The sequence below is a fragment of the Piliocolobus tephrosceles genome, chromosome 9 (genome assembly GCF_002776525.5).
Source record: "Piliocolobus tephrosceles isolate RC106 chromosome 9, ASM277652v3, whole genome shotgun sequence".
Lineage (NCBI taxonomy): Eukaryota > Metazoa > Chordata > Mammalia > Primates > Cercopithecidae > Piliocolobus > Piliocolobus tephrosceles.
Genome location: NC_045442.1, coordinates 8101480 through 8126668, shown reverse-complemented (window position 1 = coordinate 8126668; position 25189 = coordinate 8101480). Strand labels below are relative to the sequence as shown.

General features: G+C 44.0%; 1 protein-coding gene and 1 long non-coding RNA gene across 3 annotated transcripts in view; one reads left to right on the top strand and one right to left on the bottom strand.

The window, feature by feature from the left end:
• TEX36 (testis expressed 36) overlaps positions 1-10619 on the bottom strand; it is a 92675-nt gene extending 82056 nt beyond the window's left edge. Inside the window, exon 1 of one of the 2 annotated variants that reach the window (XM_023224334.3) lies at positions 10395-10619. In XM_023224334.3, the coding sequence (XP_023080102.2) occupies positions 10395-10445 (51 nt within the window). In that variant the 5' untranslated portion in view covers positions 10446-10619. The remainder of the gene's footprint in view (positions 1-10394) is intronic. The other variant, XM_023224333.2, reaches the window with a different exon arrangement.
• A 190-nt stretch (positions 10620-10809) lies between these two features.
• Positions 10810-25189, top strand: part of LOC111550767 — a 25918-nt gene continuing 11538 nt past the window's right edge. Inside the window, exons 1-2 of the long non-coding RNA XR_002734170.2 lie at positions 10810-10896; positions 13860-14030. This is a non-coding gene — a long non-coding RNA (uncharacterized LOC111550767). The remainder of the gene's footprint in view (positions 10897-13859; positions 14031-25189) is intronic.

The window sequence follows — 25189 nt, the reverse complement described above, 5'->3', positions numbered from 1 at the left end:
TGTTTACTTCCCATTATGTGATCAGTTTTAGAGTAAATGCCATGTGGCACCAAGAAGAACGTATATTCTGCTGTTTTTGGGTGGAGACTTCTGTAGATATCTATCAGGTTCCCTTGATCCAGAGCTGAGTTTGAGTCTTCAATATTCTCATTAATTTTCTGTCTCAGTGATCTAATATTGACAGTGGAGTGTTAAGGCCTCCCACTATTATTGTGTGGGAGTCTAAGTCTCTTTGTAGGTCTCTAAGAACTTGTTTTGTGAATCTCAGTGCTCCTGTATTGGGTGCATGTATATTTAGGATAGCTAACTCTTCTTGTTGAATTGATCCCTTTACCATTATTTAATGCCCTTCTTTGTCTTTTCTGATCTTTGTTGGTTTAAAGTCTGTTTTCTCCAGAAACTAGGATCACATCTTCTGTTTTTTTCTGATTCTCATTTGGTAAATTTTTCTTCATCCCTCTATTTTGAGGCTATGTGTGTCTTTGCACATGAGATGGGTCTCTTGAATACAGCACACCAGTGGGTCTTGATTCTTTATCCAGCTTTCCATTCTGTATCTTTTAATCTTTTAATTGAGGCATTTAGCCCATTTACATTTAAGGTTAATGTTATCTATTAATATGATCCCGTCATCATGATGCTAGTGGGTTATTTTTGCAGACTTGTTGATGTAGTTGCTTTATAGTGTCATTGGTCTTTGTACTTCAGTGGCTGGTAATGGTTTTTCCTTTTCATATTCAGCACTTCCTTCAGGAGCTCTTGCAAGGTAGGCTTGGTGGTGGTGAATTCTCTCAGCATTTGCTTGTCTGAAAAGGATTTTATTTTTCCTTCACTTATGAAGCTTAGTTTAGCAAGGTATGAAATTCTGAGTTGAAAATTTTTTGCTTTAAGAATGTTGAGGCTGGGCACGGTGGCTTATGCCTGTAATTCCAGCACTTTGGGAGGCCAAAGTGGGCTGATCACCTGAGGACAGGAGTTCAAGACCAGCCTGGTCAACATGGTGAAACCCCATGTCTAATATAAATACAAAATTAGCTGGGCATGGTGTCAGGTGCCTGTAATCCCAGCTACTCAGGAGGCTGAGGTAGGAGAATCAACTGAACCCAGGAAGTGGAGGTGGCAGTGAGCCAAGATCACACTATTGCACTCCAGCCTGGGCAACAAGAGAGAGACTCTGTCTCAAAAAAAAAAAAAAAAAAAAAAAAAAGTTGAGTATTGACCCCCAGTCTCTTCTGGCTTACAGGGTTTCTGCTGAAAGGTCTTCTGTTAGTCTGATGGGCTTCCATTTGTAAGTGACCTGGCCTTTCTTTCTGGCTGCCCTTAACATTTTTTCCTTCATTTCCACATTGGAGAATCTGATGATTTTGTGTGTTGGGGTTGATCTTCTTGTGGAATATCTTACTGGGGCTCTCTGGGTTTCCTGAATTTGAATCTTGGCTTGTCTTTTTAAGTTGGGGAAGTTCTGGATGATATCCTGAAGCATGTTTTCCAACTTGGTTCTGTTCTCTCTTTCTCTTTCAGGTATCCCAATCAGTCATATGTTAGGTCTTTTTACATAATCCCACATTTCTCAGAGGTTTTGTTCATTCCTTTTCATTATTTTTCTCTATTCTTGTCTGCCTGTCTTATTTCACCAAGACAGTCTTCAAGCTCTGAAATTCTTTCCTCTTCTGGTCTATTTGGTTATTGATACTTGTGGTTGCATTGTGAAGTTTTCATGTTGAGTTTTTCAGCTCCATCAGGTCATTTATGTTCCTCTCTAAACTGATTGTTCTGATCAACAGCTCATGTAATATTTTATCATGGTTCTTAGTTTATTTGCATTGGATTAGAACATGATCCTTTAGCTCAGTGAAGTTTGTTATTACTCACCTTCTGAAGCCTACTTCTATGAATTCATCCATCTCAGCTTTTGCCCAGTTCTGTGCCCTTGCTGGAGAGGTGTTGCGATCATTTAGAGGAGAAAAGGCACTCTGACTTTTTGAGTTTTCAGCATTTTTTTCATTAATTCTTTCTCATTTTTGTGAGTTTTTCTAGCTTCAATCTTTAAGACTGCTGACCTTTGGATGAAATTTTTATGGGGACTTTTTGTTGAGGCTATTGTTGTTGTTGCATTCTGTTTGTCTTTCCTTTAACAGTCAGGCCCATCTTCCATAGGACTGCTGCAGTTTGCTGGGGGCCCATTCCAGACCCTATTTACCTGGGTCCCTCCAGCACCTAGAATTATCACCAGTGGAGGCTGAAGAACAGCAAAGGTGGTAGCCTGCTCCTTTCTTTGGGATCTCTGTCCCAGAGGGGCACTGACCTGATGCCAGCAGGAACACTCCTGTATAACCTGACTGCAGGTTCCCACCCACTGAGGAGGCATGGGAACCAGGGCCCTGCTTAACGAAGCACTCTGGCTGCCCCTTGGCAAAGGGCATGCATTGGGTTAGGGGAATCTCTGCTCATCCAGATTGCCCGGGTTCCTCAGAGCCAGCAGGGGAGAAGACTAAGTCTGCTGATCTAGGGAGACCATAGCCACCCCTCCCCACAGGGGCTCAGTCCCAGGGAGATAAGAGTTTTGTCCCTAAACCCCTGGCTGGAGTTGCTGAAATTCATGCAGGGAGGCATCCAGTGAAGAGGGATGGGCCAGGGTCCAGCTTAAAGAGGCAGTCTGGCCACGATCTGCCACACCTGCTATGCTGTACTATGGGAAATTCCTCCTGGGTCCAAATGGTCCAGTCTCTCCAGCACCAGCAGGGTAAAAATGGCAGACTGGAGCTACAGTGATGGCAGCCACCCCTCCTCCTGGGAGCTCAGTTGTCTTAGCAGGCAGCCACAGTGATGACAGCTGCCCCTCTCCTGGGGAGTTCAGTCGTCTTAGGCAGCAGGCACCCACGGTGATGATGGCCACCTCTCCCCACAGGAACTCGGTAGTCTTAGGCAGTCCCCACCAAGTGGCTGCTGAGAATCTGCACTGTGCTTGGGACCCAAGGCCCTGGTGGTGTGGGCTCATGAGGGGGATCTCCTGATCCATGGGTTGCACAGATCTATGGATAAAGCATGGTTTCCCAGGCAGGGCAGGATGAACACTCATCACCCTTCTTGGCTGGGGGTGGGAACTCCACCCCATGTGGCTCCCAGGTGGGCCAACACACCACGCTACTTTTCCTTGCTCTCTGTGGGTCCTGCCAACCACCTAGTCAGTCTCAATGACAGAATCAGGATACCTCAGTTGCCGGTGCAGGATTAATTCACCATTTTCATTCTTCTCAGTGGGAACCTCCAACCACAGCTGTTTCTAGTTGGCCATCTTGGCCCCTCCCACCTAATTTTATCTAAATTTCTTCTTTGACCCAATGGTCATTCAGGAGCATGTTGTTTAATTTCTGTGTATTTGCATAGTTTCCAAAGTTCATCCTGGTATTGATTTCTAGTTTTATTCTATTGTGGTCTGAGAAGATATGTGATGATTTTAATTTTTTTAAACTGTTGAGACTTGTTTTGTGACCTGACATATGGTCTATCCTGGAGAATGTTCATATGCTGATGAAAATAATGTATATTCTCCAGTAGTTTGATAGAAAGAACTGTAAATGCCTGTTGGGTCCATTTGGCCTAAAGTTCAGTTTAAATCCAGTGTTTCTTTGTTGACTTTCTGTCTAGATTATCTATCTAATGCTGGGATTAGCGAATTGAAGACCTCCACTATTATAGTATTGCAGTCCATTTATTTGGATCTTATAATATTTGCCTTATGAATCTGGGTGCTCCAGTGTGGGATAGCCATATATTTAGAATTGTTATATCCTCTTGCTGGATTGATCCATTTATCATTATAATGACCTTCTTTGTATTTCTTTTTTTATTGTTCTTGACATACAGACTGTTTTATCTAAGTATAGCTACTGCTGTGCACTTTTGTTTTCCATTTGCATGGAATATATTTTTATCATGACTTCACTTTCAGTCTATATGTCTTCACTGGTAAAGTGAGTTTCTAGTAAGCAGCATATAGTTGGATCATTTTTTTTTTTAATTCCATTCAGCCAGCTATTCTATATCTTTTAAATGGATAATTTAATGTCTCTGTTCAAAGTTATTATTGATATGTGAGGCTTTGTTCCTATCATATTAAATGGTTTTCTTGTTCTTTACATCTTCTTTCTTCCTTTCTTTTTATCTTACTGATTGTCATTGCGATTTGGTGGATTTTTTTAGTGGTACAATTTGAATCCTTTCTCTTCCTCCTTTGTATGATTGTTTTACTAGTGAGTTTTATACTTTTGTATGTTTTTATGATGGTAAATATTGTCCTTTCACTTCCAGGGATCCTTGAGTATTTCTCAAAAGGTCAATCTAGTGGTAAAAAAAGTCCCTCCCTCAGCATTTGCTTGTCTGGGAAAGACTATTTCTCCTTCAGTTGTAAAGGAGATTTTTGCTGGAAATAGCATTCTTGACTGGCAGTTTTTTCTTTCAGCATTTTGAATATACCATCCCAGTGTCTTATGACCTGTAAGGTTTCTGCTGAGAAACCTAATGTTAGTCTGATGGAGTTTCCTTTATTTATGACTAATGCTTTTCCCTTGCTTTTTAAAAAATTTGCTCTTTATCTTTGACTTTAGATAGTCTGACTATAACGTTTCATGGAGAAGACCTTTTTGTATTGTATCTGTATGCGGACTGTTGAATTTCTTGTACTAGAATGTTTAAATCTCTTTCTAGACTTAGGAAGCTTTTATCTATTATTGTGTTAAATAGGTTTTCTAATCCTTTCTTTGTCTCTTCTCTCTGGAGGATACTAATAACTTAAATGTTTGATCACTTCATGTTATCCAAAATGTAACAAAGACCTTGTTTATACTTTTCAATTCTTTTTTATTTATTTTTGTCAGACTGGATTATTTCAAAAGACCTGTCTTCAAGTTCTGAGATTCTTCTGCCTGATCAAATCTATTGTTGAAACTTTCAAATGTATTTTGTATTTCCTTCCATGAGTTCTTCAGTTTCAGAATTTCTATTTGGTTCTCTTTTTTTCTAAATATCTGTCTCCTTGGCAAATTTATCATTCATATACTGAATTATTTTTCTGATTTCTTTGTACTATTTTTCAGAATTCTCTTGTATCTCACTGAGCTTCTTTAAAATGAATATTTTTCTCTTTTTTTTTTTCCTTTTTTATTTTGAGACAGAGTCTTACTCTATTGCCTAGGCTGAAGTACAGTGGTGTGATCTTGGCTCACTGCAACCTCTGCCACCTGGACTCAATTGATCCTCCTGCCTCAGCCTCCCAAGTAGCTGGGATTGCAGACATGTGCCATCATGCCCAGCTAATTTTTGTATTGTTAGTAGAGATGGGTTTTTGTCATCTTGGTCAGGCGGGTCTTGAACTCCTGACCTCAAGTAATCTGCCCACCTCGGCCTCCCAAAGTGCTGGGATTACAGGCATGAGCCACTGCACCCAGCCCCTAAAATGAATATTTTCAATTTTGTATCTGGGATTTGGGAAATTTCTTTCTGATTAAGATCTATTGCTGGTGAATTATTTTGTCTCTTGGAAGTGTGTTTCCTTGCTTTTTTCATGTTTATTCTGTCCTTACATTGCTATCTGCACATCTGGTATAACAGTCTCTTCTTCCTAATTTTAAATTTACTTTCATAAGGGAGGACATTTTCCTGAAGATGTTTCTATGATTTCAGTTAGATAGGGTACTTTGGCTTTGATTCTGCATGCATGTAGTCATGTAGGTTCTATATGATTTCTTTGTCAGTAACCACAATGAGGGGTACCTGTGATTTCCTCAGTGGGTTACAGTGTGGTTAACAAGAGAGGCTGTGATGAAGTTGTGCTGGGGACTGAGATGCCAGGTAGGTCAGTCTTCAGGCCCCAGTGGTGGCCGCAGTTAGCTGAGCATGTCTATCTTTGTGCTTCAGAGTAGAATAAACTGGTGCCTGTTTCAGCAGTTCCTGGTGGGCCAATTATTGGGCCTCCAGGTGGCTTGCTTGGATACCAGTAGTGGCAGCAGTGAACCAGGCAGGTGGGTGGGTTCTCAGGCCCCTAGGCAGCTGGTGTGGCATGGGTGATGGCAGTAGCAGTGGCAGGATGATTTTTTGGGTCCTGAGTGGTGTGCATTGATGTTGGCAGTGGTTGTGATGGGTTGGGCAGGCCAGTCTCTAGCACTGCAGGTGGTGCTTGCGTATAGGAACCAGCTGAGATGGTAGTGGCCAGGAGTTTAGGCCCAATCTAAGTTCCCTGGGAGGAGTGTACTCAAGGTGGTGGATGGGTTGGGCAAGCCCAAGGACCTGAGGCTATGTGTTCTGTCATGGAAGAGGAGCCAAAGCCAGGCTGGGTGGGCTTGCACTCAGTCCCCCGAAATATGACAGCAGGCACCAGCCATTGTGAGCAGTAGCAGGCCCCAGGTGGAGTGCTCAGCTGAGAGGTGGTAGCAGCTGTGCTGAGGCCCTGTCACTGGAGGGAAGGGTTGTCCTTGGTGGCCACAGCCTGGGCTGGTGGATGGGGAACACACATCCCTCTCATGCTCCTGTCCTGCCAGGGTTAGCCCTCTAACCTTGGCAGTAGTCCATGCCTAGCTTGCCCCCCTTGGCTCTGGCTACAGGAGCACCCCCCAAAGCTGACAACTTAGTCCCAGTGTCAGTCTGTGCCGTGCTTACATCCCAGTCTCCTGGCAGTGCTCACTTCCCAGCACCAGCAGCTGCAGCTGCAGCCTGTGCCTCACTTGCTTCTTAGCCTCAACTGTGGCAATACTCTCAACTCACTCCTCAGTCCCAATAGCAACAGCCCAAGTTTCCTTAATGCCTCAGTCCAGACGCTGATGGGCCCCAGGACAGTGTGCAGTCTGCCAAAAGCTAGGTTTGAAAATGGCACCTTGCTATAGCAGCTTGGGTCTCAGAAAGAAACCCAGCACGACCTTCCTCCCTAGAGGAGTTCCATCCCACAGTCTCTAGGAGACTGTCTATGTTAGTTTCAGGGATGGAAGGGTCGAGAAGTTCTCTGTGGCCAGAATTATACATTTCCACAGTGGGCATGTGGGCTGCCAGAAGTCTCTCACTTACCCTTTCCACATGTTGGGAAGTCACTCCTGGCTCCCAGCCGATCCCGGCCAGGCAGACTGCCTTTTTCCCTTCTCTTTCCCCACTTACAGTGTTTCCTGTCACTTCTCTGTTGAATTCCAGCGTTCTGTCTTGGATAACGTATTTGAAGTGTGACTGCCTGTACACTATTTTGGTTCTTCTAAGTAGGGGAGGCGGGCACGCAATGCTTCTAGTCAGCCATCTTGACACCCCTCCCCTGCCTTATTATTTTACAGTAGCTTTTGGTTGCTTTCTTCTCTGCTTCCTGTCACATCCCCCAACCCCAGATAACAATATTAACAACTAAGCACTCATATGATCACATACAAACACCTATACCTATGAGAAGACTTACACTGCTTTGCAAAAATCAGATTATATCATACATACTGCTTTGCACCTTGCTTTCCTCTCTTAACAATATATTCTAGAAATGTGTTCAAAGTCAACCTATATCTTTCTCATTCATCCTATCTTCTATTTTTAAAATATTTTCCGAAGAAATATTTTTAGAGGTAAATATAAATAATACAAAGGGCCTTTGGGCTCTGAACCTTTTCCTTCACCCTTCCAGCAGGCTGACTGAGTCAACACTTCACTCTGGGAAGCTGTGGAAAATCAGGCTGGTGGTTGGGAGGCTGTTCTAACATCAAGAATGATGTCTCTCACCAGTTAAATTACAACTGACTTGGGTTCATTTGTATTCAGCAAGTCTGTAGACTAAATCACTGTAAAAAATGGCTCTAGCATTTTAATTTCAGTCTTTTAAAATATATATTTAATGGCTATAACATGATAGCTGTGAAATAAACCCTTCTGTTAGATATTGTAACCGTGAAATATAGCTTTTTAACTAGTTGGCGATGAAATTTTTGCTGCGTTCAATCACTCAATGACTGAAATATTAAATAGGAAGGGGCAAGTGTGTGGAAAAAGTATTTCCTACCTGTCAATAGCCAGATTACAACCAGCAAGGTCAACTGCAAAATGACTGTCATCTCTAATGTGGCAATTACTGTCCTCCCAAATGGGCTGCTGCTGACTCAAAGCCAACAATTTCTTTAATTTTTCCTTCCTCGTCTACAAGTTACTTTGGGAAACTTCATGATCAGCACTATTCTTTTTATGCTCTTAGGTGCTGACAGCAGAAAGGATTTTTGCCAAATGCTCAAGCCAAGCACTGGGGAGCAGTGCCCTTCTCCCTAAAACCCAGGGACTGGGCTACATTTCTGGGCTCTTGACAGAAGGATGAAATAAAATTTCTACCTATGAAATGTTGATTCTCACTTTCCCCCCTACTTCAGAACTCAAGTTCTTCATTCAAAGCAGCCATGTGCTTGGTTTAAAAAAACCTCCTCAGACTCCCTTGCAGCTAAATTGGCCATGTGACACAGTGAGATGGAAGCAGAGGTCTAGGGAGCAGGCTCTGGGGAAGGCAGGAAAGTATTGTTTTCCTGATAAAAAGGGGCAGACTTAGGTAACAGCTGCCTTCCATCTTTTTGTCCTTTGACCTTCCTCTTATTTTCCTGTCTGAGTTGTGGACTCACTGTCTGGAGCTGGAGTCACCCCACACTAAGGATGGCAAAACAGAACACTGAAAAGGCAGCTGCTGGTGACTCCCTTGAGCAGCTGTACCAGCCTGGGATGGCCAACTGCTAGGTTTCATTGTTACTTAAATATAAATCCCTATTTGGTTAAGACACTATAGTCACTTTATTCAGCCTTTTATAAAATTCAGTCTAATGATTCTAACTGATACATAGGTAATAGCTAGAGGGCAAGCAAATTAGTCTGAGCGACTTACATTTTTCTCTTCATGGGAATTTAGCTTTATGGAGTTGACATTAGTTCCCATTTTACTTTGGCTGCCAGGGAACTCAGAGTCAAATGTGGTGCCCAAATATCTACCATATAATCCTAGAAATATACCCAATATTATGTCTATGTTATATGTGTTCTCAGACTCAGCCTCTTCTCATTCTAAAGTACTTATAAAACTGGTTATAACTTTCTATTTGATTTATACTGTATTATTTTATTGTGTACATTTTCCACGCTTTAAATTTTTGTGGAATGAAACAAGGTATACACTTGTGTGTATATACCTATATGTACACATATATACAAAGTGTATATATGTTAAGTGGTTTCTATGTGCTCACTCATTGTACTGAGCACTTGTTAATGAATCATGAATCCCCCACTGTGGTCTTCTATCCTTGGTACATTATGCTCCCATTTTACAGACAAAGAAACTGAGACTTAGAAAGACTAAGCTGCTTAGCCAAGGTTATATCCAAGTGGGTAGATCAGGTTTTTAAAGCCTTCAGACCCAAATTTGCTGAAGTGTTTTCTGTTATTCTTTGAAACAAATTAAAAATTTAACAATTTTTTACCTATTGCTACCCTAAAAGAAGTTGACATCAGGTTTTTCTCTGATTATGTCTCTCATTGCAAGTCTACATCTGTGATTTCCCCTTAACATTCTTTTTGTCAATAAATTGTAGAAATTAGAAATGGGAAAGGCTTGTCAGCCATGAAATATACATGTTTAAGAGCAAAGGAGAGAAGTGCTTGGCCGACAAGACTAAGACCTCACACTTAGTGAGGCTAAGACCTCACACTAGTGACCCTAATGTTTCTTGAAGATGGTAGAAGAGTGACAAATCCCACAGGCTCTGTAAGTGACATCAGAAGAGCGAGGGCTGGGGGAGAGCATGAAGCTGGAAAGGGAAAGTTTTCAAGAGATGAAGATGAGTAAATGATGCATTCCTGGACTCTTCTCATTTCATAGGCAGGAGGGGCTAAAAGAATCGGATTGGGAGCCAACAAGAATTTGTTTAGAGGTTTCTAGTACAATATAATTACTTCAACAAATATTTATTGAGTGCCTCCTATGATCCAGATCCTGTTCTAGGCACTGGGGATACATCAGTGACTAAAACAGACAAAAATCCCACCTCCATGAAGCTTATATTCTAGCAAGGGGAGAAAAATAACATAGATAAGAGAATACGTTCTGTAGTATGTTAGAAAATAGATGGTAAGGAAGACAGAAAAAGTAGAGTGTGAATTACTGCTTAAGAGACATTCACAAGGTTCCAGCGTGCTGAGCAGTTTACATGCATTATTTCATTCAATCTTCGCAAGAATGTTAGGGGATTCCCATTTCACAGATGAAGAAACTGAGGTTGAGTAAAGTGAAGTGATTTGTCAAAGGTCATGCTTCAGTAATAGCAGAAGCAGGATCTGAACTCCTCAGACCGTTGACCACACCCATGTAGCATGAGAAAGGCATCAGGGGCCACCATCTTCCTTACCCATCTCCCATCCTTGTCTGAAGGTGGGTTGAAGCGTCGTCCTTTAGTCATTCTCTTCAGGAAGCTGAATGTGGCTGAGGTTGGCTGCCTCACCTCTCTATACGCTCTACATGTCTGGGAAGCTGCTTCATAAACTTCATAAGTTCTACACGTCTGGGAAGTTGCTCCTCCTCCTCGTTCCTGATCTTTACTTCTCAGCCTCTACCCGGAGGGCAAGGTGCGGGTGCCTCTACCAGGAGGGGAAGGTGCGGGTGCCTCTACCAGGAGGGCAAGGTGCGGGTGCCTCTACCAGGAGGGCAAGGTGCGGGTGCCTCTACCAGGAGGGGAAGGTGCGGTGCCCACTGTTGCCATGGAATGGGAACTCACCCATCACAATGGGCGAAGGAGTCTTCTAAGCCCTCTGGGGATTCCTGCCACTGGTTTCTTGCAGCTGTGACTCCCCAGGGTAAGAGGCAAAGAGCCACCAGGTCCCAGCTGAGGACCCTGTGGTCAGCTCAGACAGGTGAGGACAAGATGATTTGGGGGTAATGGCAAATATTTTGTACCCTCTCAATTTTTGAATGAATAATGTTTGAGTTGGATGTCCTCATGGCAACCGTATGCTCCAACCTGTTAGTTTTCAGAGAAGTAAGTTGAGTCCCAGGCTGGGGGTGGCTTTGTCTGCCATCAGTGGCACTGCTGCACTCAGGACCCATGCTGCCTACTATCTCCTTCTGTAGCAGCCTCTGTGTCTCAGCTCAGACCCAACCTCAGGACTCGCTCACAGCCACTCTTACCTGCCTGGCACAGCATTGAGGCCACAAGGAAGTAACACTCATGAATAGTTATTATATGCCAAGTGCTGTGTTAAACTAAACATTCACCTGTTTTTATTTTTTCTCCATGACCACATTCAACATTTACAAATAGGAAACAACGGTCATACAGCAATGGATGGGACGCCACAAGTCCCAGCAAGGTCATGGGCCAGCTCCAGAGCTCATGAGCCTTGCCAAGGGCCAACTGGCCTCCCCAGGGCTGCGAAGGCTGCTCTTGAAATCTGGCATTTCTCTCAGGGCCTGGACACACTTCCTGTCTCCCTTCTACTCAGTAAGGTGTTTTCCGCTTTTCTTTCTTTTTCCTTTTTTAATGTTGTGTCTTGCCAATTCTCTTGGCTATTCCATGTGAATACAAGAGTAAACATGTACACGACAACCTGTCCAGCTGCTCTCTCACTCAGAAATTGTGTCCTCCATCCTTTCCTCCCCCAGTTACCTCCCTGGGTTTTCCAACGAGAATTGCCATAGCAGTGATACAGGCAGCACTGCCTTATCCACTGCCAGCACTGAAGGACCAGAGGTGGCCCCTAGATGTGACACCAGAGATGCATAGGTCCTCTTGCACTGTGACGCCAAAAGCCACATGGTAAGGAGAGGAGGAAAAGATGGTGGGCCGCCTCTTTTGGTGTTGCAAAGCTGCTGCACCAGGCGATCTGTCATGTGTGTAGTAAACCCTTCCAGGATTTCTGCTACCTGTTGACAAGCCTGGTGCAACAGACACAGTGTATTTCGCCTTTACCAGGCATTGCCCACTGCTCTCCAAAGCCCAGGTGTAAAGAAATACTCCCAGCAGCAGCAGTGCAAGGGAGTCCTGTCATCTCACAGCCTTGCCAAGACACACTATATTGATTACGATCAAATTTGACTGGGACAGGAAACCCGAACGAACAGGGGCTTAAACACGATGGACATTTATCCTCTCTGCGTAAAAGAAGTCCAGAGGGAAGTAGTCCAGGCTCGCTATGGTGGCTCTGCTGTTCGGGATTCTCAGAGATGAGGCTCCCGCCCACCTACCACCGCTCACCAGCCCTGGGGGACAGCTGTCATCTTGTGGCCCCAGATGGCATCTGCATTCCAGGTAGCAGAATGCAGGAAGGGAAGTAGAGGGGAAAGGGCGTGTCCCCATGGATCATATTGGGCCAACCCCAATTGACTCAGCTGCTTCCTCCTAAGGAGGGTTCCTGGCAGCTGCCATACAACACTTCCTCTTGTGGGCCAGGACTTCAACCACATGGTCAGGCCTCACTGTAAAGGGGGCTGCATAGTAGGCTTTGTCCTGGTGGGATGATTGCCCAGCCTAAAGTTTAATCACCATGGAAGAGACAGAGAAGCAAAATCAAAGTACAGCCTGAAGGCTCTGCCACCCCAGCGGGTGTTCTCTTGTCTTTAATTTGGTCATTTAATTCCCCAAATTCTAACAAGAGTAAGGCTAACTTCATTCCAACTAGCCTGGCCGGGGCAGGGGAGGGGTGCAGAAGAGAATGCATAGTGCTGTCTACTTTCCGGCGTTGTGCTCACATAGCACCTTACAAATACTCTGCAAACTCTAATGTGCTTTGCAAAACTAAGGAAGAACACATGAAAGGCACTTCAATGTTTACTAAGTACTTTTATATTCATTGTTTTCTACAACTTTCACAACAACCCTAAGACATGTGCTGGTTATCTTTCTTGTGTGTGTACCCCTCTCCCATTCATTCTCCATCCATTCCCTGTTCTGCAGCCTGGAGTCTAAGCTGTAAAGGCTGTATCCCCTATTCCCCTGTGCTTTGGTTCTTTTGCTTTTAAATTTATTATTATTATTTTTTGAGACAGAGTTTCACTCTTGTTGCCCAGGCTGGAGTGCAGTGACACGGTCTCGGCTCACTGCAACCTCTACCTCCTGGGTTCAAGTGATTCTCCTGCCTCAGTCTCCCAAGTGGCTAGGATTACAGGTGCCAACCAACCACACCTGACTAATTTTTGTATTTTTAGTAGAGACAGGGTTTCACCATGTTGGCCAGGCTGGTCTCGAACTCCTGACCTCAGCTGATCCACCCCCACCTCGGTCTCCCAAAGTGCTGGGATTACAGGCGTGAGCCACCGCGTCCAGCCCATGCTTTGGCTCTGGTTGGATTCATCCCATAGGAAATAGCAGTGGGAATCAGAAGGGCAGGAGGAGATAGGCAGTGGTGTGCTCATAAATGGTTCACTACCAGCTTTCCAGAGGAAAAGCAGCCTGATTTGTAGTGGCATCTGCCAATTTCCGTGCATAAATACTTCCACCGTGGTGGATTTCAAGCTACTGACATCACTGAACATGGAGTTGGGAAGAGATGTACATAACACATTCTGATACATCACAGGTTCAAAGTATTGGCCCCCCAGGCTCTATCCCTACCAGACCAGAATTTGGAATGAACCGTGTTTGTCTACTTACGGCCATGGCTCCTGCTGGGCAGCCCCTTCCCCACAGCCACAGTTCTCCTTGTTCACAGTGCCCTCTCCCTAACACTTTGGCCCAGGGATAGACAGGCTTCCTGCTCTTGCTGGTCCCAGGAAGCTGCACCATTTCTTGTCAGTTCCTGTAACCCTGCCCACATCTCTGAGAGGAGACCCTTCATTAAGGTATCTTCTGTCTTGGAGTGTGTCACTGGTTTCACTGCAGGGACGCAGACTGAAACTGAAGCAGGTATTAGTAACTGTCTTACCTACAGACGAGGAAACTGAGCTTCCATGAAGTGAGGTGACTCACCCACAGTCACACAGCTAATATATGGCAGAGCCCACAGCAGAACCCAGATGTACAGAGGCCAAGTTCAGTGCCAGCATAAAACAGGTTTTGTTTTAATGCACTTGCTTGATGCTGTTAAATTATTGAGCAGTGATTTTATAAGAGGATTCCTTTTAATTCCCTTTCCTTAACCTGCACAAAACAGGGCCTGCTGAAATGCCTAGCGCTTCAACAAGGTGAGCTCTTGTAGGCCAGGGGCCAAATGACGGACATCATGTGCCACCAACACCACACAGATGAAGGTGGTGGGCCAGGGCAGAGTTCTGGTTCTCCTGCACCCTAAGATGAAAGCTAAAGTCAGAAAGGAGGGAGGAAGACAATGACGACATTTAAAACCTAAAAACAGTGGCCATTTCCAAGTCAGTATTTCACATACATTCACTTTGTCTCCACCGATGGAGCAGAAAATCTCTTAGAACTGAAACTTCATTTTCAAATATATTTCGCCTCTCCTCTGTTATTCGCCTATGCTCTGTTAAACAAGGTATATGACCGCTGGTTAAGGTATGTTCCAATTTTCTCCTTTTGAATGATTGTTCAAAATTCTAACAAATTTGTCCAAGAAAATCAAAACTGAACAAAGACACCTGGCCAGAAAAAAATGAAATGGTACTACTTCTCTTCAGTTAGGATTTCTTAGCCACAGGTTGGAGCAGGGATGCTCATGGTGGCTGTTATTATTTTCAGAGGTTTACATTACTGGGCTGTACTTTGTGACCCACCATTCTGAAAACAAGTCCTGTAGCACTAAGAGTACTCAGACCACCAGGGCCGAGAACGCCCGAGGGTCAAGTTCGGTGCTGCCACATGCTCGCACATAGTGGTCCAAACTGCCAGCTAGGGACTATCTGCAAAGACAACACTGAGCCAATCACTTATTCAACAAATATCACTGCACATTTGCTATGTGTCAACGCTGTTTTTAGACAGTACTGAGGCAATCACCAAAAATCAGTTCTTTATAAATAGCAAATCATGAATTTAGCAATACATTCAATGATCAGTACCTCAAAACTATCGATTAACCAAAAATTATTTTCACTGGACTACCTACAACATTTACAGGAAATTGTTTTGTCCAGTATATTTTTCGACATGACAATTTTTGTGTACTTTGAATTTTAAGTCTTTTTTCTTAAAGGTAGTGCAGGGTAAATGCGCCTATGTTTTCCACGTATTTCCAGGGCAGCATGCCATTCCTCGTTTTAATGAATGATTTGCTGTCTTTTGCGGGAGAGGAAGCGGTAGAAGTAGGGGGACTTTGCAGGAATGTTCTCACGTGTGTGTCTGCACGTGCCTACCCACAAGTCCACCCACAAACACTCAGCTCCCACACATGCAGGCATGTTACAGTTTGTCAGTCTACCAAATGAAAGATTCATTTTCATGTTTACGTCCGCAAATCCTGGTCACTTAAACATGCATATGGGGAAGGCCAATCCATTTGTACATAAAATGTTGACCACCTGAGAAATACTTAGGTATCGTAACTGTAAAGCACATTTTGGGTTCACCTTGTAAGGCTGAATCTGGATTCTTTCTGCAAATAACAACCCAATTGAAGTGACTCAGCTGCAATTATTTATGACAATACATGATTCATACCGTGCTAGTAGAAATTGTCATGAATACACAGCACATTTGTATGCTGCCATTTTGAAAAGTATTCAGGCATCTATAACATAAAGCACATTTTTTGTTACCCGATGTTGCAAACTATATGGAAAATTAACTGTATCTCTCTCGCTCCTATGCAAGGGAACAATTCCTGGATCAAGACAAGAAAGACAAAACCAGCTGAAAGATAAGAAGGATAAGTTGGCCCACTAGAACTTTTTTTTTTTTTTTTTTTTTGAGATGGAGTTTCACTCTTGTTGCCCAGGCTGGAGTGCAATGGTGTGATCTCGGCTCACTGCAACCTCTGCCTCCCAGGTACAAGCGATTCTCCTATCTCAGCTTCTCAAGTTGCTCAGATTACAGACATGCGCCATCACCCCCGGCTATTTTTTTTTTTTTTTTTTTGTATTTAATAGAGATGGGGTTTCACTATGTTAGTCAGGCTGGTTTTGAACCCCTGACCTCAGGTGATCCACCCGCCTCGGCCTCCCAAAGTGCTGGGATCACAGGCATGTGCCACCAGGCCCAGTTAGAACGTTTATCAAATTGAAAGGTAGAAACTAACTGTAATATTTACAAAACTTCTTGACTCTGCTGATGCTCATGACACCCCATATTCAAATTTCACAAGACATTGTCATTGTAATGACTGAATTTTTGACACCCTTGCCAAAACAGGAATTGCTATAAACTGTCCAGATCATTTCTAGAAAAGCTTTTGGTTAATTGATAACTTGGAGAATTGGTCACCCGGAGAAGCGCTGTGACCTAGGAAATTGTACTGGATACAGTGACAGGCACAGTAAAAAAGTCACTGACCTCATGAAGCTGAGGTAAGGGAGATAGACATTATTACAGAAATAATTGTTATGACTGTGAGAGGTCCAGGGTGCTCCAGGAGCCTGTGACAGTGAATGAATGTGAAAGACGATGAAGAAATGAAGAATGACGTCAGCAAACCAAGGAAGATGGAGAGTGTTCCAGGCAGATGGACTGACTGCTGCAGCCCTGACGTTGGAAGGAGCTTGGCTCACTCAAGGCCCCAAGAGGAGGCCAGGCGTGGTGGCTCACACCTGTAATCCCAGCACTTTGGGAGGCAAGGTGGGTGGATCACGAGGTCAGGAGATGAAGACCCTCCCGGCCAACATGGTGAAATACTGTTTCTACTAAAAATACCAAAATTAGCTGGGCCTGGTGGCAGGCACCTGTAATCCCAGTTACTTGTGGGGCTGAGGCAGGAGAATCACTTGAACCCGGGAGGTGGAGGTCGCGCTGAGCCGAGATCGCACCACTGCACTCCAGCCTGGTGACAGAGCGAGACTCCGTCTCAAAAAAAAAAAAAGAACGCAGAGAGAGGCCGGAGGGGGGCTTTGATGCCATCAAGAAGGGCATGGGTGAGAGCCAGACTGGAGGAAGGACCAGAGAGGGAGATCATTCAGGCAGCCCGGGAAATGTGGACAGGCACCTTGCCCTCTGTGACCTGGACCAACTGGCCATGCCAGTAGGAGGCAGAAATGCAGGGAGTGAGCAAAAACAGCAACAAAATCAGTTGCGAGCTTTGGGCCTTTTGAGAAAAAGCACCTTAGAAATAAGACTGGTGCTAAAATACAGCAGGTGTGTTGAGTGTATTTGTTCTTTCTCTAAATTCTGACAAAGGTGGAAATATGTAGTTGGATTTCTGTTTCTCTGCTTGTTTTGAGTTTTATTCCTATTTCTACTTCTGTGTTTCAATGTTTGTTGAGGTTTACACGAAGACTTTATGCTATTGTTTTCACCCCCTGGAAAGACAGCTGCTTTTGTCCTCTCCCAGTTTGAACGGGCTAGTCCTCCGAAAACACAGACTAAAAGACAGCAGTAATTACATGTGTGGTTCAAAATGAAGAGCACTAAAATGGAAAATGCCAGCCTCTAGAATTGTCAAGCAAAATGGCAAAATAAATATCTATTTTTCAGCAGAAGAGAAAATGAACAGTGTCTTAGAACATGACAGAAAGTTGATCTCTACCCCACACAGGGACAGAATTAGGGCAGGCAGGGTTCCTAAACGAAGAAGAGATCTGCAGGCCTTTAAAAACCTCTCTTATCCTCTTATTTTGTACTATAAAACATAATGGAGATTTCATCAACTTGGCAGGAAATCACAAGCTCATAAAAGAGCCTTGTTACAAAGATAATAAGAAGACAAAGTCATAAAAGGCAGACTTGGGCTGAGTGCTGGCTTTAGGCTTCACTTTCTCCAACTCTACAGGGATCTGGGGTTCATCAACTCAGTTAATCATGTGGATGGCCACCAATACAATATGTCCTTTCTTGATCTTGCTCTTTGTTCACATTCCGGGGCATTTTTGCCAATGGGGTGTGCCTTGGAAAGGCGAACGGGAAATGTACGCCACATTGAGCCTTACCATGTTGCCTTCTGCACACTCAGCTAAGCAAACAATACCCTAATGGAGAGCCGGTAGGGCTGCCATCAAAACCTGTGTAGACACTTCCCTTCACTCCAGGGATGACTGGCTGGTTCTTTCTGGCCATCAGCCTCCCCTCTGGCTTCAGTGCATCTTGTCACCAAAACATCAGCTGTCTTTTTTTTTTTTTTTCCTACCCCTCTCATGTTTGCTTTGGCTGTAAGGTAGGGGAACCCTGCTGCTAGGACCTCCCTGCTCCAGTTGTGGACCTGGGACTAGCAGCATCAATATCACCTGGGAATCTATTAGAAATGCAGGATCTCAGGCCCCAGCCAGACCTACCGAATCACAATCTGTGCTTTAACAAGATGCTCCAGGTGATTCATTAAAGTTTGAGAAGCGTCTCCTTATGGAATCGGGAGACGCACCTGGGCTGTGTCTACGTCAACACCACCTCGGTTCTTCTAAGGAGGAAGACGCATTGCCGGTGCCCCTTGGGCACATTTGACCTGGTGCCTGCAGATGAGCACTGGAGCCTTGTCTCAACCTGCTACCTCTAACTGGACAGCGGTTACTGTGCTGCTAAACTTTTAAAGATTCAGAAGCCAAAGTCAGGGGCCAAAAGAGTGAGTCTGCATTGTGTTTACCTAGGTTTTCCCTCAGGAGCTCAAAACCTTTTTAGACTGTACCATACCCACCTTCCTGTGTACCTGATATGCAAGGAGGGACGTGGATAATGTTTTCCCCTGGAGGATCCTGAGACATGCTGTTTCTTTGCAGAGTTACATAAACATGTCGCAGTGTGGCTGTCTTAATGTTTAATTTAGATTGCTGCCCCATTGATTCAACTGTGGCTCAGGCATATGAGAGTAAACCAGATTCATGGTTTTGCCATGCCACGGTCCAGTCGTTTTGACTGTACAAGAACGACCACATAAGGGCTATGTGCCTAATTAAGCACTTAGTCAATAACCCACTCCCTCTGGACTGAGTCATTTGCTTCATCCACTGCGGAAACGAGATCAAGCTGGGCAGTGAATGTGGGTAATTCATGCAGGAAGAACGCATTTAAGGTGAGGGTGGATTGATTGGAATTAGTTATTTCAGACAGCAGAGAGAGAGAGCGCGAGAGAGTGTGTGTGCATGTACGTGTGCATTCCCTCCCCAGGTGATTCCAATATTCCTTTACAAACAGCAAGGCAAGGTCAAGTCCAGCCTCCAGGAGTGCAAGTACCTGTGGGGACTGTTTTGTGCCAGCATCCCAATGTGGAGGTGTTGATGCCACCGTGCTGGGCCCAGAGATTTGGGGACAGAGTCTGCCACTGGTGTGCACACAGCTCACTACTGTATGATTTTTTTTTAAAGTAATTTGATGCGTCTAATTGTTCTGCGGTGAGATAAGAACGTTCCATTTTATCTGAAGTCACAAGACAGCTTATTGACCACACTGTCTTACTGCTACAGCACATAATAGCATTGTTAGGGGAAATGTCAGCGAAGTCACTGAAGGGTGGAAAAACATGAAATCAAATTTCTCACATGACAATAGCCCAAATATTCACTGGGCTATTGCTTCCACCGAATGTGGCTGAGGCTTCTTTTCAGGCTGATTTGTTTCGCCATGGTACAGGGTCCATCCAGCCAACCCAACCGGCAGTCACACATTTTAGCAAGTCCTCCACGCTTCCTCCTCCCAGGAAGAGGCCTGCATACTCTTCCCTACGCTTTACCAGTCTCTTTGCAGAGAATTCATTTTCATAACATCCCGAGCGTCCTAAGACTTCATGTGTATTCTTTCATCAGCCATCTGCTAGGGGAGATGCATCCATAAGACATCTTCCTTCGCTGGCATAATTAAAAGAGATTCTCTCCCTTCGAATGTTGTGTTACATTTATATTCAAAGTTATTTTGCTCTCTCTTTGCCCTTGCCCTCAAGGAATTGTGGGAATTCAAGTTAATAGGCTTTTAATGGTTCTGTGATAACTGTGATTATAAACTGTGAATCAGATCGGGGGAGCATCCAAGTTCAGCTGCATCTCACACAAAAAGACACCACCATTGCTTTTGATCCTTAGTGGAGATTTGGTTTTCACTGTTCAGACACCACCATCCTTAGGGGAAAAAAAAAAGAAGAAGAAGAAGAAAGGTACCTCATTTGCTTTGCAATTGCTTTGATAACAATTTTAAAGCTTTTAACTACACATTCTCCTTTTGATATGTTAGTGGTATTTAGAAACACATCCTGTTGCTAAAAATTAAATTTCAAAGTCTACGATTGTATTTCCTGCTTCCTTTTAGAGGGGAAGATGCTGGGTTTATTTAAAACACATGCAACATGTTGGACACACACACACACACACACACACACAGTGCCTTCAACCTTTCACCGCCAAATATTTAGAAATAAATTTTTACTGTGTTCTCGGAACGTATAATTACTGCTTTGAGGCTAGTTAATGAAAATATACTTTTCTTTGAAACATGTTGTCTTTACTAAATGAGCCTGTCCTTGTGAGTCCATAGATGAATCGATTGTGAGCCTCCTTGAAAAAAGAGGCATTCTGATCATTGTTGCCAGATGTCTCAAGAAAGCCTGCCAGGCTGGGGCTAGAAACGCAGCCTTAAAATAGTAGGCACATAATTGCACCATCAGCCAATTAGGGCCCTGAGAGCAAATTAGCACTCACTCCCATTGGCCAGAATAGTTATGACTTTTGCATGGCTGGCCCAGGGACATTCCAGCAAGCATCTCCTACTTTGGCCAATTGTTGCTGGCATCTGAAAAGGCCACAATAAATGATTGGCCCTCAGTTTTAAAAAGCTGCTTTGCTGAAACACCTCAGCTCACTTCCCAGGAAAATCATTATGGCCATTTCTAGAGACCAAGCCATTGTCTAGACAAATTAACCTGTGCGGTTGGAATACGTAGTTCTGAATGGCAGGGCCCTTGCTAACACTGGCCTTTGGAGAGAAGGTCTTGCTCTCACACAGGGAAGTCCTTACCTACAGGCCCTTCTTCAGGGATTGTCCAGTAGAAAACCCACGAGATCGAAAGCCGAGTAATTGAGTGACAGACGCACTGCCATCTTGAATAGGCACTGTCTCAAATTGGAGATTGCATTCACCCTAGCTTAAAGAGACATTTGAATGAGAAGCAGTGGGAAGGAATAGACCCTGAAAGACCAGTTCGTCTGTAAAGAACAAAGTGCTGCTGTAGCAGGAAGTCTCACCTACAGAGGTTGGCTCTCACTTTAGGTACTGTTCACAGGAGCTGCCAGGCCTGGCATCAGGACCATGAATTAAGAAATTACTATTGGCAGCAAAAAGTAATTGGGTAGCAATGGCTCCAAAAAAGCCTTACAAATATCCATATCTTATGATCCAGCAATTCTACTCCTGAGAGTTTACCCCAAGAAAATACCTAAGTATTTGCACAAAGATTTATCCCTGAGTATGCTCATTGCAGCATTTGTTAAGGAAAACAATGGAAACAATCGATAGTAGTCCTCCCGTTATCTGAGGGAGAGATGCTCCAAGACCCCAGTGGATGCCTGAAACTGCGGATGGTACAGGTGAGCCCAACATAGAATGATTCCACTTGTGAGTTTTCAACTTTACATTGGTGCAAAAGTGAGACCCAGACAGTAAGCTCCTGGACTGACGATGGTGTTCAACCGAAGATATGTTAAATTTACAATAAGTTTATCTAGATGTAACCCCATTGTAAGTTGAGGAACATCTGTTTATATTATTTTCTATACATACATGCTCTACATTCTATACATACATATGATAAAGTTTAACTTATAAATTAGACACAGTAAGAGACTAAAAACAACTAATAATGAAATGGAGCAACTATAACAATATACCATAGTAAAAATTACATGAATGTGTTTTCTCTCTCCCTCTGCCAAAATACTGTAATATTTTTGGACCACAATTGACCTTGAGTAACTAAAACTGCAGAATTAAAAAGAAAAGTAAATACGTAAATAGAATAATCCTTTTTTGTAAATATATATCCACATATTATGGGAAAACTGCACATTACACAAATATTTAGAATTATTTGTTTCTTTTTTCTTCATTGAGCGTTTCCAAATTTCCATAAGGAACATATTTGTATTGTGGTCAGAAACAAACTTTAACGATTTTTTTTAAAAAAAGGTATGGCAAACCAAGTAATGTATGATCAATGTATGCCGCAATTCAAGACTCAGACAATTAGAAGGATGTATGAATTAAGCTACAAAACACAGAGAACTGGTGATGGTCTGCAAAGAATAGAGACGACCAGACTGGCTTACGGTCAAATCATAAATTTGCATGTGTTCCAGAAAAGTGTTCTACCGGCAATCCTCCAAATTGTATCAGGTGCTTAAAATATCACAGTGCATAATAGGTGATCCCTATTCAAGGGCTGAAACCCTGACCGAGGGATGCATCCACATTTCCACAGAAGCACTGTCATTCCCCCCTGTGGCAGGCAGAGAAGTTCTCCTGTCAGCTCCTATGGAATCTACTTTAATAAGCCTTGCATTATGGAATGTGAAATCATAGAGAGCTGAAAGACTGCTGAGACATGATGCTTGGCCTCACCCCAGACTCTTAAGACGGAAACCTTACAGTCAAACAATGAGTAATAATAAAGCTCCAAGTTCCAGTAAAATTCCTGATAAGATCTTTAAGCAGGAAGACTATGACCAGCTAAAGTGTCTTCATGGGTTCCTCTAAACATAGTCATGAAATTTTCAAAGCTTCCACCCTCAGGAATCAGACTCAAGAGAAATAAATTGTGTGTGTGTGTATGTGTGTGTGTGTGTGTGTGATATAAATCCCCTCCACTACTGAAAGCTTTTGTCATGATTTCTTTAGTATCCAGTGCTAATTTTTACAGTAAATAGACAGCCTGACAGATTCTTCCCTAAGGGGTTAAGGCAGGTCCCAAGGGCACTGGCCAAGTGATCCAGACCAGGGTTGGGTCACAGGGGCCAGATCTGAATTTACAGGGCACTCATGGGGGACTTGGAGGCAGGAGGAACTGGTGGCATGGAGGTCATTTGGGGCTTGCCTTGCCAGCATCCAGCATCCCTCTTTTTCCAGCAATAACTCCCTCTCCATCTCCCCTCATTGTCATTCCATATGGCTTAGGTGGAGTTGATTCTGCCCTTGCTCCAATGCCAGCCAATCAGAGCAGCCCATTCCCCTGGCAGTAATGTTTGCTTCTGCAGTGGGTACATGACCCAAATCAGAGCAAATTAAACTCTGTTCTAGACTCTTATTTGGGCAGAGAATCTCAATCTTTCCTGACAGATTTGAATCTAAAAGCACATGGGCTGGCATTTCTGCTGCCACCTTCCCACGCCCATGCCTCGAGAATGAGGCCAACTCTTGGAGGAGGCTGTGCGAGGAGCTGAGGGGTCTTGGGTCCTGGCAACTCAAGCTGAACCTGCACCTGAACCCGGCAGTACCCCTGAACCTTTCTGCACATGAACCAATAAAGTTTCCTTCTTGCTGTTAAGAGGGAATGAAGATTGAGGGAGAAGCTAGGAAAGAAAGAAGACTTGGCCTCCCAGGCTGAGTGTGAGAGGATGCTATGGAGATTTGCCATACTGGACAAGTTTCTTTCCAGTGGGAAAGAGAGAGATGGGGCCACTGGAGGGTGGAGGGAAAGGAAAAACCAGGCTCTGCTCTCCCAGGATCAGAGGCTCCTACCAGTGTCCAGGCTAAAGCCTCCAAAGCCAGGACCACATGCCTCTCCCCAACCCATGTTTCTGACCCATCCCCTGCTGTCCACCAATGCTGAGCACGTCTCAGTCCTCCACCACACTTAGCCTCTGCAAGACAGGGTGTCCTGGTATTGGCTGTCCCCAGGAGAGCAGGTAGGAAGCTGAGCCCCACTGTGGGTGGGGAGAGGAGAGGGGGAATTCCAACTCCCTGGTCCCTGTGGACCCTCCAACCCCAGCCCACCCACTTTGGGTTTGATCTCACCCACAAGGCACCATCTGCTCCTCCTGGAAAAGGATTTCTTTTGGAAAATCCTGGGGCCTTCACGACAGCCCCACCACTCATCCTATAATTTCGGCTTTCCCTCCACCTGGCACAGACAGACCAGACGCACACCTCAAGGACCAAGCGACCCCTTCTTGTCCTGAGTGTAGTTTCCTTTTTGTCGACCATACCAGCTCCTCTGTTACCCACAGGGCCCAGTTTCTCCCTTTAGTGTGTGACAGGCATGGTAAGGAAGTGATGAAAACTTTGAAAAAGCAAAAAGCAAAGACCCCACCAATTCAATTTCATAGAATAAAATTGACAAGTTCCATATTCAGTATATTCCCTTAATCATCCCCAAATCAGTATCATTCATACACAATTGTTTATTTTTCTGTTAAAAATCAGCATTCTCATCTGGCAACTTTGTCGACCACGTTTTCTGGATTTCAGTGTATTTGGATTCTTTGGTCTGAAAAAATTTCTAACTTCTGTTTTAACCCAATCTCCAGTGCAGTAAAACCATTTTTAAAAAGCACATTCAGAATAATTTGTTATTATTGAATAGTAAGTCATACTTGAAAACAACACTCACCTGAATGCTAATGCCTCACTGTTTCTTTAGACAGCAGGAAAATCTCCCAACACTTAGAAAGTAAACAGCAGGCCAGGTGCAGTGACTTATGCCTGTAATCTCAGTACTTTGGGATGCCGAGGTGGGCGCATCACATGAGGCCAGGAGCTCAAGACCAGCCTGGCCAACATGGCAAAACCCCGTCTCTACTAAAAATACAAAAATTAGCCAGGCATAGTGGTGCACGTCTGTAATCCCAGCTACTTGGGAGGCTGAGGCACAAGAATCATTTGAACCTGGGAAGTGGAAGGTGCAGCGAGCTGAGATCACGCCACTGCACTCCAGCCTGGGCAACAGAAGGAGACTCAGAAAAGAAAGGAGGAAGGGAGGAAGGGAGGGAGGGAGGGAAGGAAGGGAAAAACAAAGAGAGAAAGAGAAGAAAGAGGAAGGAAGGAAGGGAGGGAGGGAAGAAAGGAAGGAAGAAAGAAAAAGAAAGAAAGAGAAAGAAAAAGAAAGAAAGGAAGGAAGGAAGAAAGAAAAGAAAGAGAGAGAGAAAAGAAAGAAAGAAAGAAAGAAAGAAAGAAAGAAAGAAAGAAAGAAAGAAAGAAAGAAA